Source organism: Taudactylus pleione, unplaced genomic scaffold (genome assembly GCF_031769625.1).
Source record: "Taudactylus pleione unplaced genomic scaffold, aTauple2 ptg001103l, whole genome shotgun sequence".
Lineage (NCBI taxonomy): Eukaryota > Metazoa > Chordata > Amphibia > Anura > Myobatrachidae > Taudactylus > Taudactylus pleione.
In genome coordinates, this window is record NW_028285504.1 from 419,210 (window position 1) to 437,787 (window position 18,578).

An 18,578-nucleotide genomic window follows, 5' to 3' on the forward strand; every position below is an offset into this window, starting at 1 on the left:
GCACATCTTCAGGTGGGAAGCTGTATCTCCACTGCGGCAAACATCGTCATAAGTCTCGTTACCTATGATGAGTGCAAAAGATCAATCTAAAATAGGCTTTATTGTGCTGTGCACATGACTCAGAATAGCACAGAAGTCAGTGGCAAACGCAGGATTTCTAGAGGGGGATTTCCAAATGCTTGATTTTACGAGTGTGGCCAGTCCATTAAGAGGGCATAATTAGCATTTTTCCAGCTTTAATATGCATCATACAAAGTGTACTGTATCCCATAATTCCAGCATATGCAGGATCAGTGATCACTGGTGACTAAGCCATTAAATGCAGTAGGGCCATGGGCAGGGCCAGTCTGGCCATCTGGCACTTCTGGCAAATGCCAGTAGGGCCGGTGGCCTCAGGCACAGCTCGAGGAGAGTGGCTGCCACTGTACAGGGTGGAAATTACCTGCCCGACTGGAAATGTCCCTGTTCTCCACCCCCCCTCCCGCCGGACCGGAGTTCATGGTATGAGCTCAGGGAGAGGGAAGGGGTGGCGGCAGTGATGGGCCGGTGTGCTCTGCTCAGCTGGGAAGAGATGGGGGCGTGCCACCGAGCCAGGCCCCTGTGACTCCCAGCAAGACCCCTTGAAACTTAACCACACCCCACACAGAGGAGACTGTCAGGGCTGCTCTACAACCGCAGCCCAACCCCGGCCATGGGAGTATGGGAGCAAGTCTGGGAGTATGGGAGAGCAGCAGAAGAACCTAGCACTGCCCTGGACATATATGTACATAATGATCTCGTTATGTACTGGATAGTGTATTATTATATGGTATTAATAATTAATTGCATTGATGGTCTATAGCAATGCACCCCTATCACTGCATGTTTTTTAGATATCCTAGTTGATGCGCAAGTGTATTTATTACTGGCTGACATATGTCAAAAAATCCACAGGTGGTGCTATATATTTCATTTGTGATACTTAAGGTGCATTCACACGGTACGTTACCTATGAACGATAACGATATCGTTCAATGATAAATCATTCATATTGCTCATTTTTATGCAGTGAACGACCAACGATGTGTGCTCCCGCATGGACGATAACGATATCTATGGTCATCCGTACATGCAGGCCAACTTGGACGATTTCATCACGATTTGCATGTTCAGCAATGTGGCAAGATGACTTCACTGAAAGATATCTATTATAGATACCTATCAGTGTGTACATCCAATATCGTTTGTCCTGCACTACAGAAAGTTTAAGGGAAATCGTTCAGCGATATCGTTGGTTGTGCAGATCGTACTGTGTGTATGCAGCTTTAGAAGAACATGCAGCATTAGTAATATTCTATTATATTACTATTGCTATTGTGCTCATGGTGTGGGCTGGGGAGGGGAGTTTCCAGGCAACCCGAAACCCCCCTGCATTTTCCTATGCAAGTGTAGATACACACCCACGACACTGACACGAGACAGATCTCAAGTGACCCAGTGTTGCCATGTCTTTTTCATGCAAAGATCTGTCCTATTCAGAATCAGCTGCGTAAATGTGCTTCTGTAAATGCGCAGTGTGCCAAAGCTTGCTATACGAGCTGTGTCCAACTCAGAATCAGACCCTTTATCTGACGTCAAGATTCTTGGTTTCCTATACATTGATACCTATTACTCACTACATTGTTATTTTACAGCTTTACTTGTTAGAAGTGACTACATTAGCTGCCTTTTTTGAAAGTGAATAGAATAATTTATTTTTATTATCTTTATCCTTATCTTCACTCTCTTTTTTTTCCCTCACTATAATGTTATTTAACAACTTTAATTGTAAGCAGTGATTATACTAAATGACACTTTTTAAAAGGGGAAATGATAAATGTTTATTGTTTTGTACTTTGATAATCATTATCTATGTTTAACCACTATATTTTTTAAACAGTTGTGCCCTATAGTCTACCGCCCAGGCTGTTTAGTTAAGCAGTTATGGGATATTATATTAGCCTTTTTTATTTCTTATTTGGCTTAACAATTGGGGCATACATCTTAAGTGCTATAAAAACTTTTCTTTTCTTCTCTGTTTTGTCTTTTCTGTCTCTCTTCTTATGGAAATGACTGTACATATTATGCTACAAAAATGTTATGTTCTATTTGGCCAGTATCACTTATGCTGGGCATACACTATACAGTTATCTGTTAGATATCTGTACAATCTGGCTAGTTGGAATTAGGGAATATCACTCCACCTTCACACATCTACTTGCCCTGGAATATCACTCCGCCTTCACACATCTGCTTGCCCTGGAATATCACTCCACCTTCACACATCTGCTTGCCCTGGAATATCACTCCACCTTCACACATCTGCTTGCCCTGGAATATCACTCCACCTTCACACATCTACTTGCCCTGGAATATCACTCCACCTTCACACATCTACTTGCCCTGGAATATCACTCCACCTTCACACATCTGCTGCTATTTGCTTTGGTGACTATATCATGTTCTATATATCATATCTTTCTCATGGACAATAAACTCACCAGACTGAGCTACATTTTTCCACGTGAGGATTGATTATTATTATTTTTACAAATTTTTATGTTTTTTGTGTATAATCTATGTCTTTATTTTATTATTGAATACCCTTATTTCTGAACCAAACTGTATTAGATCATTGGATCAGGAGAACCTCTATGTATTTACATATGTCTTAAATTGCATACACACAACGATTTTTTGAACGATTATCATTTAACGATAATCGTTTGAAAAAATTGTTCACTTTCTGAGTCAAATGATGAACGATAATCGTTCATGCGCGTTCACGTTTGTAGTTCAGTCAGACTTGTCAACTCAACGATTTTCATTAGGGGAATATGCAAAAATCATTTGTAGTTCAAAAACATCATTCATTACACTTTAAAAAATCTGACAGATAATCTGACAGATAATCGTTCATAAAATCGTTCATAAAATCGTTGGTAACAAAATCGTTGTGTGTGTATGCAGCTTAAGTATTGACTATCTATCTATTGGCTGTTTATTTGCATTCAGAAACCAAATGCACTGATTGCCTCCATGGTATTATTGGATCCCACTCAGTTATTATTCATTTTATAATATCAATTTAACATCTGTTGACACTAGCGCTGTTCATTCCCCCCTTTTTTTATATATCTATAGTTGGAATTAAAACCTAATAGAAATTTGCTCCCAAACACTAGAAAACAGACCAGATTTTCCTTCCCACCAGACAGATTGGAGAGATATCTGACAGATAATTGTAGAGTGTATGCCCAGCATTAGTCCTGGTTTGGGCGGTCTGTCTCACAGGAGACTCAGCCGAGTCGCATCCGGGATGGGCACGTAAACAATCCCAAATTCGACCTGGCATTCTAGTGGTATAAGTTTACCTGTAGGCTGTATGTAAGACTACTGCTTTTGAATTCCGTTTTATATTATGCAGTACAGCATGGTTAAATAAGCACAGAACTCTTATGAGAAAACAATGTGTAAACGTTCAGATGTTGCAAACACACCTATTAAGTCAGCAGGGTCCAGGGCAGCACACATGCATTTAGAAGCTTCACTGGTACAATTTTTTTTTTTTCAAAGTTGGATGTAGGGCGAACTATCACAGAAATATGGCAGCTAGCACTGAATAACTTCTAAAAACTAATTTAATATCAAAGAAGGTTAAGTAAGTAGTAGTATTCAGATTTGTATACAACACAAATACATTTTGTTTAGGTTTCCTGTCACTTTAATTTGTATATACATTGGGGGACATTAAAGAAAGCAGGTTTAATTAATAGAGTAAGTGCTTGCCATAGCAATTATGCTATTATTTACTAAACTGCACTAGAAAAACTACTGAAATTGATTGATTGCGTGATGTGCAAGACGTTATAAAACTACATCCAAATTTACTTAAACCATGATTGAAAATGAGAGTTTCTTACCTATACTGGACAATCTTTCAATGAGGCCAGCTTTTCTAATTGCAGCTGGTCCATGTTCTACACCACGCCATTTCTGTAATAAAATACAATTTATAGGTCAATGACAAGCATGTGTATGTTTATTATTAACAATTATATATAAATAACAAGATTTAGGGGCAGATGTACTAAGCTTTGGAAAGTGATAAACTGCCAACCAATCAGTTCCTAACTGTCATTTTTCAAATACAGCCTGTAAAATGACAGTTAGGAGCTGAGTGGCTGGTAGTTTATCACTTTCCAGAGGTTAGTACATTTCCCCCCTCAGTGTGAATTCCAATGGGAAACTCACTATCCTTCACACTGAAAGTGTGCATACAGCACCTTGGGCTTATCCCATTGCGGCTGCGACTTTGTATGTAGCGCTTATGTGTATATATGCAAATGCCGCAGCCACCTGTATTTCTATAGAGTTGCCTATGGGGGGGTGTCTCTTATCCGCCTCTTGTGTACAAAGAAGTAATAGCGTCAGTGCCAGATTAAGGTCCATTCGGGCCTATTGTATACTGCCGCAAGGGGAGAGACCAGCACATTGGCGGTGTGACTACTGAAGCTAGGGTGTGGTCTGCACATTGGGTGTGACTAGCACCATGGAGGACATAGCTTCAGTCAAGCACCTCAGCTCTCTCCCCACTTAGAAGCATGCAGCACTACCTGTTGTATTATTGACCACTGAATGAAAAAAAAAAAAATTTATATTATATATATATATATATATATATATATATATATATATATATACACACACACACACACCGGGTAAAATAAGCATTCTTAATTTGCAGCATTTTTTTCCACACCTGCCTAAAACTTTTGCACAGTATTGCATTAACAAAATGCAAAGTGAATGAACAGAAGAGAAATCTAAATCAAATCACATCAGTTCTCCTAGGTACACTTGCACACAGTTTTTGAAGGAACTCGGCAGGGAGGTTGTTCCAAACATCTTGGAGAAGTAACCACAGATCCTCTGAGGATGTAGGCTTGCTCCAATCCTTCTCAGACAGACTCGATGATGTTGAGATCAGGACTCTGTGGAGGCCATATCATTACTTACATGACTCTTTGTTCTTCTTTACACTGAAGATAGCTCAGACACCTACTGGCTTCCTACTGAGTCTTCATCACTCACCCGGCCTGGCCGCCTTCACAGAGCTGAGCTCATCCTCCACGGCTGCATTTCGGCACGGTGATGGAGCCATGTGCGGCGCCATGAGCTGTGATGTCACATTGTTGCTATTTCTCGTGTTTTAGCTGCATCGGGCAGTCGCGGCGCTGGCAGGCAGCAGGGACCAGCAGTCTGTAGCAGGAATTTTTTCCCGGTGTACAGCAGATACTGTGGGCCTATTTTGCTTAGGGGCCTGGAGCTGCAGCTCCACCAGCCCCATTGCAATCCGCCCTCATGTGCGGTGACGGTGCTTGTCTGCTCACTCAGGTGAACACCGATATGCACACCGGGAGAGACTCCTGTCCCTGAATCCGCTGTCCCCCGTACTCCTTGGCCCCGGAAGATCTCCCAGGCAACTATATCCACAGTTATCATCCTGCAGCAGCCAGACACTGACTAGCGGGATGCCGCAGTCAATGTAACCATTTAATTCCCAACTATACCACACTCCAAATACCTGGAACTTTGCCCCAAGTACCAAATAATTATTCACAACTAATCAACAAGATAACATGATGCTCTATAATGTGCTCATATACACACACTGTATAGACTATATACACCCCGATACAAAGGACTTTTTATGTGTGCATCCTTCTTAGAATTTGGGTGGGGATTTCGTCCTCATCCTGATTACTGCAATTGATGCATTTTCTTGCTATACAATTACTGCATTTATTTTTTTGTGTTTGAGACACCTGAAGAATTATTTATATATACATTTTAATGTGTATGTTTCTCTGTAAAAGTCACAAGTAAATTCTTTCATCTGGTACTACATCTATGTTGATTATCCTTTCTCCTGATTTCCACTCATCACACACAGTACTAATGGGGTCACAGAGCGCAATTAATATCTATATTTATTTATATTTATGTATATATATTTACCTACCACTGCATTTCTCTCGGTGGGCCCTTCATGCCCCAGTGCCATACTGCCTACCGGGCATTGAAAAAAATCTATAAAACTACCTTGCTTTCACCCTGTTTCATTTAGATATTTTATATATTGGTCTATGTACCTTACATTGATTCTTCATTGACCACACTGGTACAGTGTCTAGTTTAAGTAATTTTGTATGTATGAAAACTGATATTACATTGCATTAAGCAATTCATTTTTCTGTAGAAGTGCAAATAGAGAGTGCAAAAAACAACATATCGATGGTATAGGACAGAACCTCTGCAACCTCAGAGCTAAGGAGCAAATTAAACACTTTCATGAGGATTAATACAGTAAGCTAGCCTTAGGGAGGACAAATCTTGTTATTTCAAAGTGATTCTGCAACTGTTTACAATCTAAGCTTCCAAAGCTTTATTCAGACCGGTTACTGAATTTTGAGGCATTGTTTAAAGACAGGTAATTGTTATACATATCTAATGCGGGATGCGGTCAGAATACGGACCGCGGGGATTCCGGCGGTCAGAATGCAGACGCCGGAATCCCGACACTTGTCAGAATACTGGCGCCGGCATACCTGGGGGCATCGGGGTTCTAACCTGGTCGAGATGCTGGCGTTGGGATTCTGACCGCTGGGATCCCGAGCGCCGGCATCGCATACACAACCCGTCTGATACTGCTCCAGCTTCAATCCTTGAAAAATCCTTTGTGATGATGAACTGATGAAGAAGAATGTGTTCTATTTTGAGACAGTTATAAGAGGTAAAAAAAAACACTTTGCAACCTGTACAGAAAATGTGTTGGTGAGAAAATAGTACACAGCACAACTTGTACAGTATGTGCTGCATAAGGCAGTCTCCTCCTCTCCACTCTCACACCACAGTGATGCAAGAGAAAGTAAGAGATCTCTGTGTCATGCTCCTATTTAGGCACATCAGCTTAGATGAGTCAGATAACCTGATAGACAGATTAAAATAGGCATAGTGTGTCTATTATTTAGTGTATTTGTACTAAGGCTTTAGAAACAATATGTCCAAAAGCTGGCTTATATGTACTTTAAAAGCCCCACATTTCTAGGCTTGAAGTATAATTGCTTTAGCTAGTCAGCCTCCCAATGAACTCATGCTTTGCATAAGGAAGCATCATAGAATGTCCCCAAAAAAGGCCAGCGTTTGCGGTTGCCAGAGCTAACCTTTACCTGGCTGAGGGTTTTGATAAATAGGCAAAAGTCTTAAATCTTGAGAAAACATTGAATGTTTGCAGGATATAGCTCTTTATGGGGTCAATGTGTTGCAGTTTCTGCATAATTGTATGAATTATTCCTATGTACTAATAGCACAGTGCAGGAGATTTTACAGAAATCCCCATTATTATCAGTCCCCATTATTATCAATGAGAACTACGATCTGACCCCTATGTACTAAACTCCAAAAAGCAAAGCTTTCGATCACTCTCCCACAGCCTCTGGCAAGCGGCGGAAGCTGATGCTGTGAGCATGCGCAGTGACAGCTTCCACAGGAGAAGTGTTTCACTTCTGTGAAAGACTTCTACAAAATACCGGGGCTATAACTCACAGGGACAATGGCAGGCCACCATCAGGGGGGGACTGCCAGGCCCAGAGTTCCGTGCCCGGAGAGAGTGGTGGCCTGCGTGACAGGGGAGCAGAAGATATGAATCGGGCCTCAGTAGCCGGGGAGAAACAGCGCCACTGACTGTATTTCAAATATGATGCCAGCAGCAAGCCATTACAGCTTGCGGACTGGCAGCTAATCAGGAGTGACCATCGCAGCCACTCCTAATTAGCTGCCGCACCGCTGTCTCCCAGGCCCACTGAAGAAACAAGGTAGGACTGTGTCCCAGTCCTATTCCCCTCCACCTAGTGCAGCTAGCCTTCCCTGCCCTAACCCACTACTCCAGCCAGCCTTCCCTGCCCTGTGCTCCCGTAGTCCAGTGAGCCTTCTCTGCCCCGTGCACCACCCCCCAGTCCAGCCAGCCTTTTCTGCCCTGTGCTCCCCCTAGTCAAGCCAGCCTTCCCTGCCTTGTTCTCACCCTAAACCAACCATTCTTCCCTGCCCTGTCCCCCTTCCCCAGTCCAGCCTTCCCTGCCCTGTACCTCCCCCCTAGTACACCTAGCCTGCCCTGTTCCCCCCCAGTCCAGCCAGCCTTCCCTGCCCTGTGCTCCCATAGTCCAGTGAGCCTTCTCTGCCCCATGCACCCCCCCCCCAGTCCAGCCAGCCTTTTCTGCCCTGTGCTCCCCCTAGTCAAGCCAGCCTTCCCTGCCCTGTTCTCACCCTAAACCAGCCATTCTTCCCTGCCCTGTCCCCCTTCCCCAGTCCAGCCTTCCCTGCCCTGTACCTCCCCCCTAGTACACCTAGCCTGCACTGTTCCCCCCCCTAGTCCAGCCAGCTTTCCCTCCCCTGTGCCCCCATTTAGGGTCCAGCCTTCCCTGCACTGTGCACCCCCAGTCCAGCCTTCTCTGTGCCCTCCAAGTCCAGGCTTCCCAGCCCTGTGCCGCCTATGTCCATCCTTCCTTCCTGACCCCACACTTAACGTTCCACCCCCCCAGTGTAACTCCACCCACATTATACACAGATCCGCCCACCTCTGTGCCATCCCCCGGGGGGGCTCCACGATTTCTAATAGCAGACCTGGACAGCGGTTACTGCAACCAATGTCCCTGCTAGTTCCCCTTTGTACATAGCGGGATATTTTCATTAAAGATGAAAATATCCCCTGCAATATGGATCCTTAATAATTGTGGCATTGCCACAATTATTAATATATAGGCCCCTATGCAGGGCCGGCGCTACCATTAGGCAGCTTTAGGCAGCTGCCTAGGGCACCGGCACCTGAGGGGGCGGCACTGAGGCTGTCAGTACAGTAGTAAGGACGTCTCTGATGGAGACATCCTTATTTTACTTCATGCTGGCAGCGGCCGCTGCTCCTGCGCTTACCAGCTGCTGTCTGGCCGTGACTGCAGACATGTCATTAGTCTGACATGTCAGGTGCAGCGCAGCCAGCAGCAGCAGCAGTGCCCGACGCCCGCCCCCTTCCCTCTATGTATGGTGGCTGCTCCCTCCCCTGGGATGTGCGATGTGTAGGAGTCCCCTCTTCTGCCCCTACAGAGGCTCCGCCCCTTCTTACTGAGGCCCCGCCACTTTATTCACTTCCGGTCCTGTGACTGTCAGTGTATTGGTGCGTACACACTGGGCGATTAAAGTGGACGACTGAACGATATCGTTATCGTTCAGTCGTCCACTTTATCATCCATTTTTAACACAAAAACGATGAACGATAATGACGATGCGCGTTCTCGCGGGTCGTTCGTCATTATCGTTCATCGGGTTAACATGCAGGCCAATCTGACGATGTCGTCAGGTTGCTGCATGTTATGGAATGGGGGAGAGAGCCCGGCGCTGAATGAGATCGTTAATGATATCGTTCAGCGGGTGTGCTCAATGTCATGAACGACATTGAGCACACCCTGCCGGGGACACACTAGATGATATCGCTCAGGGAGCATATCGTCTAGTGTGTACGCACCATATATGTGCCTATCCTCCTCTGCAGCTCTGTGGGCCATGACTGTGTGGAGACCACAGAACCTCCTTCAAGCAGACGTAAGTAGCTGTGGGTGCTTTTGTTTTTAGTGTTATTGGGGGTAGTGGTGCACAATAATAGCATCTGGATATAATCTGGGGAGGTGGATACTGTAGTAATATGTGGGGTAGGGGCGTAGTACCATTATGGGGTATATGTTGTATCTAGGTATATTGAAGTTATTTGTTGGTGGTGTTAACTTATCTGTGTGTGGGGGGATGGGTTGGCTGTAGAATGTTTTGTTGGAGCTTGTTAATGCTGCGGGATGTATTACTTTTTAAGATTTATTTACAATATATATATATATATATATATATATATATATATATATATATGTGTAACAAGTCCCAAGTGCAGCACAGAAGATACTGGTAAGGGAACGAGGGCTAGCTGCACAGTGGAGCTGGAATATAGGTAAAGGGAAGGGGGGGGAAGAGGTGGCACAGAGGAGCCGGAAACACAGGTGATAGGCTAAAAGTTTGCCTAGGGCGCCTATGAACCTTGCACCGGTCCTGTCCCTATGCCTTTCAGAAAGAGACACCTTAGTTTGTTTGTCTGTATACACTTCAGTGCTAGAAATCCCCAAATTTCTCTGCCTGCAACTCTATATGGTTAATTAAATTTGCCTTATGTAGAACCAAAATAACACTATCCTTAATTTCAGGAAGGACACTTACTAGACCATTTACCACACATGGGAATTATTCAAGGTTAATATTTACTTCCAGCAAACACTGCAAGCTTATAAAACTGACATTATGCTGTGTCATGTGAGGCTAGGCATAACTCCCCACATCAGTCAACAAAGTACTGAGTGCTATACCAGGTGGTTACATGGCTGATGAGAGTAACATCTTGTCAACAACCAGTATTAAATCACAAATGACATCAAGGATTTCAACAATCTTCCATACAGTCACCATTGCTCATTGCTTTAAATTTTATAACTACTGCTCATTTTATAAAAATGTGCAGTTTATCATTAATGCAATTGAAAATTACATATGCACGGGTTGGATGTATATATTTTGTTTCATCTGCATTTCAGTCATATTTTTTTTCCATTGTTGTTGGCACTCATAGCTATCCATTTTTGTATTGTGCACAATCAAATGTTCTCACAGACTGCAAGGTGATTTAACACTGTTAATATTTTAATATCATTGTTGTATTTAATGAAAAGAGAAAAATAGGGCGCCCACCTCTCTGCAATTGGATCGTGACCAGCAGCTGTCCTAGGGGTCCTCCAATACCATAAATCCAATAAAGGAATAAAATACAATGTAGAAAAAAAGAATAGCGCATATATGTCTAGCCAGACCCAAGAGACACACTATACTTAATCATATAAAAATTTATTAAGGGCACATGTAATAGATACAATAAAACGTTGATCAATAATTGTCAATGTAACCACTGCAATAGTCTGGGCATGAAACTATGAGACATGTGCATATGGAAACAACTTGTAACCGAGCACCAGGTGATAAATGCAATAAAATATTGATCAGTAATTATAAATGCAAACTGCAGTAATCTGAACATAAACTGTAAGACATGCACATGTAGGAAAGACTTATAACGGAGCACCAGCTGTGTGCACCAATCTTATGCAGATATAGCTTACAAGTCCATTCATCTGAAAAAAAACCCTGATTGTGGGTAACATGAATCCTGCTAGAGGATAAGTTGGTGTCCGTGTTGGCTCACTATGTAACAATGTTTTTGTGGTAACAATGTTTAGAATGTTTCAAATAGCTACTGCATGTGAAATCATGGAAGTCTGAGGTATAATAGATACAAGCTGGAGTCAATGTACCCCTTGCTATTAGGAAAGGAGGTGAGAGTAAAATCTGTTAACCCTTCCGTTGCCCACCTAGGATAATAGGTCTAGGGAATGTAGTGGGTGTACTGCTCATCTACTCCTTCTTTCCGTCTCCTGCTGAATGATTTGGTGGTGCCGTATGAGTGAGAGAAGCTGCAGCCGTCAATTAACGATCATAGATGCAGAGTCCCGTGTCAGCACTTGGTATGATGTCGTGTGGTGGCTGGAAACTGGCTGGTAAATTGGCTGGTGGTGTGCGGCTTCAGCCGTATTGAGCGTTGGTGCTCAACGGAGGCACTTGATTAATTATCTCAACTCTGGGGCTCCATGCGGCCACAGCAGAGTTCTGAGATTTAGTTTGAACCGATTTCCAGAGTAGCAAGGCTCTGCAGGAATCTCTCCAGAGATATGAGGCAGGTCAGGAATGCAGGCTTTAACCCAGGGACATGCTAACGAGTTTCTTTCTCAATCGAGAATTTCTTCAGAAGGATGTCTTACTAGCAGGATCTATTACATGTTCCTTTAATACATTTTTATATGATTAAGTATAGTGTGTCTCTTGGCTCTGGATAGACATATGCGCTATTCTTTTTTTCTTCATTGTTGTATTTATTTATTTGCTACAGGTTGGTTGTGGGTTCCGGACTGTAAAAAGGTCGACAATGTCTAGATAGACACCAGATGTTAGAGAGTCAATAGGTCGACTGGGACAAAAGGTGGACAGGGACAAAAGGTCGACACACTAAATGTCGACATGCAAGAACGTCGACAGGTGCATATGGTCGACCGGTAAAAATGTTTGACACAAAAATGTTTGACACGTTTTTTTCTGTAATTTAGGGTTAGGCACTTATCGGAGGGTTAGGTTTAAGCACTTAACCCGACAGTTAGGGTTAAGCACCAGCAGGCAGGATTAGGGTTAGGCACTTACCGGAGGGTTAGGGTTAGACACTAGAAGGGACAGTTAGGGTCAAGCACCTACCCCGACAGTTAGGGTTAGGCACCAGGAGGGTGGGTTAGGCACCAAGGGCAGTATTAGGGGTAAAAATGAAGATTAGGGTAAAAAAAAAAAAAAATGTGTCAACCATTTTTGTATCAACAATTTTCATGACGATCTTTTGACCCTATTATCCATTTGTACATGTTGGTCTTATTGCATGTCGACCTTTTGTCCCAGTCGACCTATTGACTGTCTAGAATCTGGTATCTATCTAGACACTGTCGACCTTTTTATTGTCTATCCACACCCATTGGTTGTAGCTATTACAGCAATTCAGCCAATTCATGTATCTGTAATACTTTGACTAGTCCATTGTCTTCTGGGTGACATGGGTTGTGTACAGACGATATGTCTGTGAACGATGTTGTTCACAAACATATTGCGTCGGCTGTGCTGATATATCTGCAGATGCAGATGTAAATGACCATCGAGTTGTGACGTCAGTCATGACACATCGGGCCGACTATTGGTAAACCTGTATACACTCACCAATCCTCAGATAGGACAGCGGATCAGCCGGATGGCCAATCTGTTGTCCTAGTTTGTAGCCAGTTTAATACTATCCTGTTTGATCTCCCATCTCTGCTGTATTTTATTTTATAATAATAATAATAGTAATAATAATTTTATTTATATAGCGCTTTTCTCCCATATGACTCAAAGTCGCTTTCTATACACTATGAACAGTGGAATGGAACCCGTTAAACGTCTAATAAAAAAAAGACAATGATGCTAATAAAAAATTCTCACCTTATTTTTTACTTTTATTAGCTGCCATTATTACAATGTCCTGAGTATGTAGGAGGAGTTTAAGTGATCCCTTACGTTTTAATTGGGGAATGTCAGGTTTACAATGTGCATGAGTTATATGGGAACATTTTAATTGTTGGCCTTACATGTCTGTTAATATGTGTTATGATTACGTTTACTGTTAGAATTCTTATGACATGCACTGTGCGAAACGTAGGTATGTAAATCGTATATTTTACATACAGTCTTACAAGAATTAAATAATTTGGGAACAACAATGAGATATTAACATGTATACATACCATGCAACAATGAGATATTAACATGTATACATACCATGCAACAATGAGATATTAACATGTATACATACGATGCAACAATGAGATATTAACATGTATACATACCATGCAACAATGAGATATTAACGTATACATACCATGCAACAATGAGATATTAACATGTATACATACGATGCGTTTAAATGCTCAGTCAAAAGCATGTTCTGCTTACCTGACCCTTGGAGAAGGGAGCTCCAATTACAGCTATTGAGTGGGTACATTTCTTCTGCAGGTTAATAATGCCAACCTTTTCCTTTAAAAGCCTTATAAAACGCATTGGCAAAGACATCTTGTACATTCAAAAGGACATCGACAGGTTATTCCCGACGGCAGGTGATGAATAATTTTCTGTCCTCTTCTTTGTTACTGGATTGACCCAGTTCATTCTGTTTACAGCAGCATCGCGGATTTGACTACTTGACTTTAGAGGAACATCCCACCCTCGGACGTAACGGTGACAGTCAGACAGCCGGCCAATGAGAAGGGCGGTTTCGGAGGTGTGTGAGACAGTGCCTAGCTCTCACGCCCCTTTAGCGTAATATGGCTGTCTGGGGTCATCAAGTGATCGTGTGCTGTGCGAGAAGTATCTGTTGTGTTGCGATTGCCAATGAACAGAACTTAAACCACACGTTATTTTATATTTTCCTAACCCCAATAGATGTGCATCAAAATGTTGTGTTATCTGTAGATAATTATACAGTAGCTACCAAATATGCTGCTGATTAGCCAAGTAAATTAGGATAATAAACAATTATGATTTATTAAAATTATGTTACAGTTTAGAATATATATTATGGACGTTCCATGTTTTGGAATTCATGTCATATGTTCAAATCAGGGCCGAAACTAGGATATCTGTCACCCAGTGCAAGGCAGCAATTTTGCGCCCCCTCCCTTCCCGTACCTGGATTTTGTCCTTGCTCCTCGATAAGGCAGTGCACTACTCAGACATCCCTGGTATAGTGACTTACATTATTCCACACATCATAATGCCCATTACACATTATGCCACACACTGCAATGCCTATTACCAAAGTGCCACTTACATATTTGCCCGACACCATTTTATTCCCCACAGTAATGCTTCTAATTACTTTAAAATTACCTGCTCGTTGCCAGGGGGTTTATGCTCGTTGCCATGGGGTTTCATGCCTGTTGCCAGGGGTTACATGCTTGTTGCCAGGGGGTTTCATGCTTATTGTCAGGGTATTTATGCTTGTTACCAGGGGTTACATGCTCGTTGCCATGGGGTTTATGCTTGTTGCCAGGGGGGTTTGAAGGGAGAAGATGCAGCTCTCGGCATCCTCTCCCTGCAGCGCCAGCGTTCCCGGCACTTCCGGGAACGCTGTGCGCATTGCGCTCTGCTAACAACGGCGGCACCTGTTCCCGGGAGGAGGGCGTTCTGCAGCTGCATGCAGCAGCACAGTCAGTGCTGCTGCATCAGCTTGGGGCAGGGCGGTAGTGCAGACGGCACATAAGTGCCGTCCGCACTACACAGCACAAACACACAGCCGCCGGCGCCGGCAGCTGTGTGTTTGTTTTAGCAGCCGATGAGAATCATACAGACTCTCATCGGCTGCTGTGCCGCGGCCCACTGCCGGAGCGTCCGTCCTCCGGCTCCCGCAGTGGCTGATGGGAGAGACGTCGACGTCTCTCCCATCATGCAGAGCAGGCCGGCCCAGGAGGACGCTGGACGGAGGAGCAGATGCCGGAACGGGGATTAAGGTAAGTGGAGATTTTTTTTTTCCTGTGTGTGTCTGTGGGGTGGGGTGGGGGGTTGAGTAACTATTCCTAAGGGCATTGCTGGGGGGGTGACTATTCCTAAGGGCACTGCTGGGGGGGGGGGTGACTATTCCTAAGGGCACTGCTGGGGGTACTACTGGGGGCACTGCACACTGCTGGAACCACTACTGGGGGACACTGTATAGAGAGGGGGGGGGGGGTACTGCTAGGGGCACTGCTGGGGATAACACTGGGGGCACTGCACACTGCTGGGACCACTACTGGGGGACACAGCATAGAGGGGGGATCACTACTGGGGGGACTGCTACTGGGGGCACTGCTGGGCTGGGCTCAGCGCTATGTGGCTTGAAGGGGGCCCCCGCAACCTAGTTGCCCTGGGGCCCCCACAAGCCTTAATCTGGCCCTGCCCACCCCCAAATGTCAGCAAACTGTCAATCACTGACAGTCTGCTGCCAGTCTGCGAACAGGATCACATACCCATTCTGCACATGCGCAAAAAAGGTCATGTGCCTGCGCAGATTCCTGAACATCGCACTGCTGAATCAGGCCCTGAGTGTATAACTTTTTATGTGTACCTGCTGTACTAAATAGGTACACTTATTCCCAGTGGCGTAACTATAAATTTTGCTCCCCCCTGCCAAAAAAGTTTCAGATGCCCCCCCCATTCCTCCCCCACATGGGATTTTGGTAAAATAATTACAGGGACGTTTATACGCAATTTGGCTCCCAGTGCAAAAGTAAAACATGTGCCCCCACCCCCCTAGATAGTTTACAGTATTTTTCCTCCTTATAGTAATGCCCCTTATACATTATTCCACACCCCCTGCACCTCACACTACTTGCTTCCCCCCAAACCCCTGTGCCTCATACTACCTGCTTCTCTCACCCAACCCCCGCACCTCACACTACCTGCTTCCCCCCCACCCCCTGCGCTTTACATTACCTGCTTCCCCCCCACCCCCTGCGCCTCACACTACCTGCTTCCCCCCCACCCCCTGCGCCTCACACTACCTGCTTCCCCCCCCCACCCCCTGCGCCTCACACTACCTGCTTCCCCCCCTACGCCTCACACTACCTGCTTCCCCCCCCACCCCCTACGCCTCACACTACCTGCTTCCCCCCCCACCCCCTGCGCCTCACACTACCTGCTTCCCCCCCACCCCCTGCGCTTTACATTACCTGCTTCCCCCCCCCACGCTTTACATTACCTGCTTCCCCCCCCCCACCCCCTGCGCTTTACATTACCTGCTTCCCCCCCCCACCCCCTGCGCTTTACATTACCTGCTTCCCCCCCCACCCCCTGCGCTTTACATTACCTGCTTCCCCCCCCCACCCCCTGCGCTTTACATTACCTGCTTCCCCCCCCACTCCCTGCGCCTCACATTACCTGCTTTCCCCCCCCACTCCCTGCGCCTCACACTACCTGCTTTCCCCCCCCACCCCCTGCACCTCACACTACCTGCTTCCCTCTCCCACCCCCTGCGCCTCACACTACCTGCTTCCCTCTCCCACCCCCTGCGCCTCACACTACCTGCTTCCCTCTCCCACCCCCTGCGCCTCACACTACCTGCTTCCCTCTCCCACCCCCTGCGCCTCACACTACCTGCTTCCCTCTCCCACCCCCTGCGCCTCACACTACCTGCTTCCCTCTCCCACCCCCTGCGCCTCACACTACCTGCTTCCCTCTCCCACCCCCTGCGCCTCACACTACCTGCTTCCCTCTCCCACCCCCTGCGCCTCACACTACCTGCTTCCCTCTCCCACCCCCTGCGCCTCACACTACCTGCTTCCCTCTCCCACCCCCTGCGCCTCACACTACCTGCTTCCCTCTCCCACCCCCTGCGCCTCACACTACCTGCTTCCCTCTCCCACCCCCTGCGCCTCACACTACCTGCTTCCCTCTCCCACCCCCTGCGCCTCACACTACCTGCTTCCCTCTCCCACCCCCTGCGCCTCACACTACCTGCTTCCCTCTCCCACACCCTGCGCCTCACACTACCTGCTTCCCTCTCCCACACCCTGCACCTCACACTACCTACTTCCTCCCCCAAATCCCTGCTCCTCACAGTGCTCACACTACTTTGCCCCAGTTACAGTACCTCTCAGTCCCCCTTTGCTGACAGAGACCGGCTGCATCTCCTCCTTCCCATCCACAACGCTCTCCGTGGGCGGCTCGGCACCAAGCAGGGCACTCCTTTGATCAGCGCTGACAGAGGTCGGCTGCTTCTCCTCCCCTTCTCAAGGCAGGCAGTGGGTTCTCCGCAGCAGCTCAGCACCCAGCAGGAACACACACACACACACATCTTCAGCGCTGGGATAGTGAATAGGGTCCCCAGTGCTAGGGCATGAAGGCAGAATACAGTGGCAGCTTAAACTTTGAGCCAGCTTCTGAGGATGGATCCCACACGGCGTCCTCATCTGCACACACTTGAGCTGCCGTCCTCAACGTTCCCCTCCCCGACCGTGCACACACGGTGACAGCAGAGAGGCGGAGCTGAGGAAACTGATGGGAGGGAGGTGATGCTGAGGACAGCGTCGCAAGGAAGCAGAGCAGTGTACAGTTTGCCGGTACAGTACAGCGGGGAGCCCCTGGGTCCTTAAGCGTAAAAGACGCTAGAGGTCCAGTAGGATCTCTAGTGTATGTGTCCTCCTATGCGGCGGCCATATTTGGAGGGCCCGTTTTCAGCAGATTTCATGCGGACAGCTAGTCTGCATGGAATCTGCAGCCCCCCCAAGCCTCCATGCCCCCAAGCTACCGCGGGGTCTGCGGGGGCTGTAGTTACGCCACTGCTTATTCCACAAATACTGCTTAGGTTTGCATCTTGCAATTGTTCTATTTGCTGTTTTTACCACTGTGTCGATTTGTTCCTTTACTATATATCATTTTTAATTGCAGAACTTATGCTTTATAGAGCTGGTCCAGGATAGTTCTGTTTGTGCTATTTATTACTCACCCCTTGGAGTACAGATGCTGCCTGTGAGCTCACACTCGTCAGAGTTCAGTATTGGATGTTTGAAGATTGCATCCATCAGGAGTTTGGTGAACTAATGTGATATGCAAATTTACAGTTGTTTTTATGTAAGAGTTTTAAATCTTGTCTTCGTTTATTAAGTTACTTAGGATACTGCATTATAAAAGGCCTTGTGCTGTTTCTGATGCTGGGCTTTATTTTGATATTCTAAAATGTCAAGTTTCCTGTACTGTATATTAGTGTACTCTAAGGAGAAACCTTAAGAAATCTATGATGCACGTGTAAAGATTTCAGAGAT

The 18,578-nt window shown here is 45.6% G+C and overlaps 1 protein-coding gene across 1 annotated transcript in view; it reads right to left on the reverse strand.

The window, feature by feature from the left end:
• LOC148453733 (arginase, non-hepatic 1-like) overlaps positions 1-13,978 on the reverse strand; it is a 74,059-nt gene extending 60,081 nt beyond the window's left edge. The window contains exons 1-2 of the mRNA XM_088461794.1: positions 13,738-13,978; positions 3,942-4,014 (exon numbers count right to left, since the gene is read on the reverse strand). Of these exons, the coding sequence (XP_088317920.1) occupies positions 3,942-4,014; positions 13,738-13,863 (199 nt within the window). The 5' untranslated portion in view covers positions 13,864-13,978. The remainder of the gene's footprint in view (positions 1-3,941; positions 4,015-13,737) is intronic.
• Between the last annotated feature and the right edge of the window lie 4,600 nt (positions 13,979-18,578).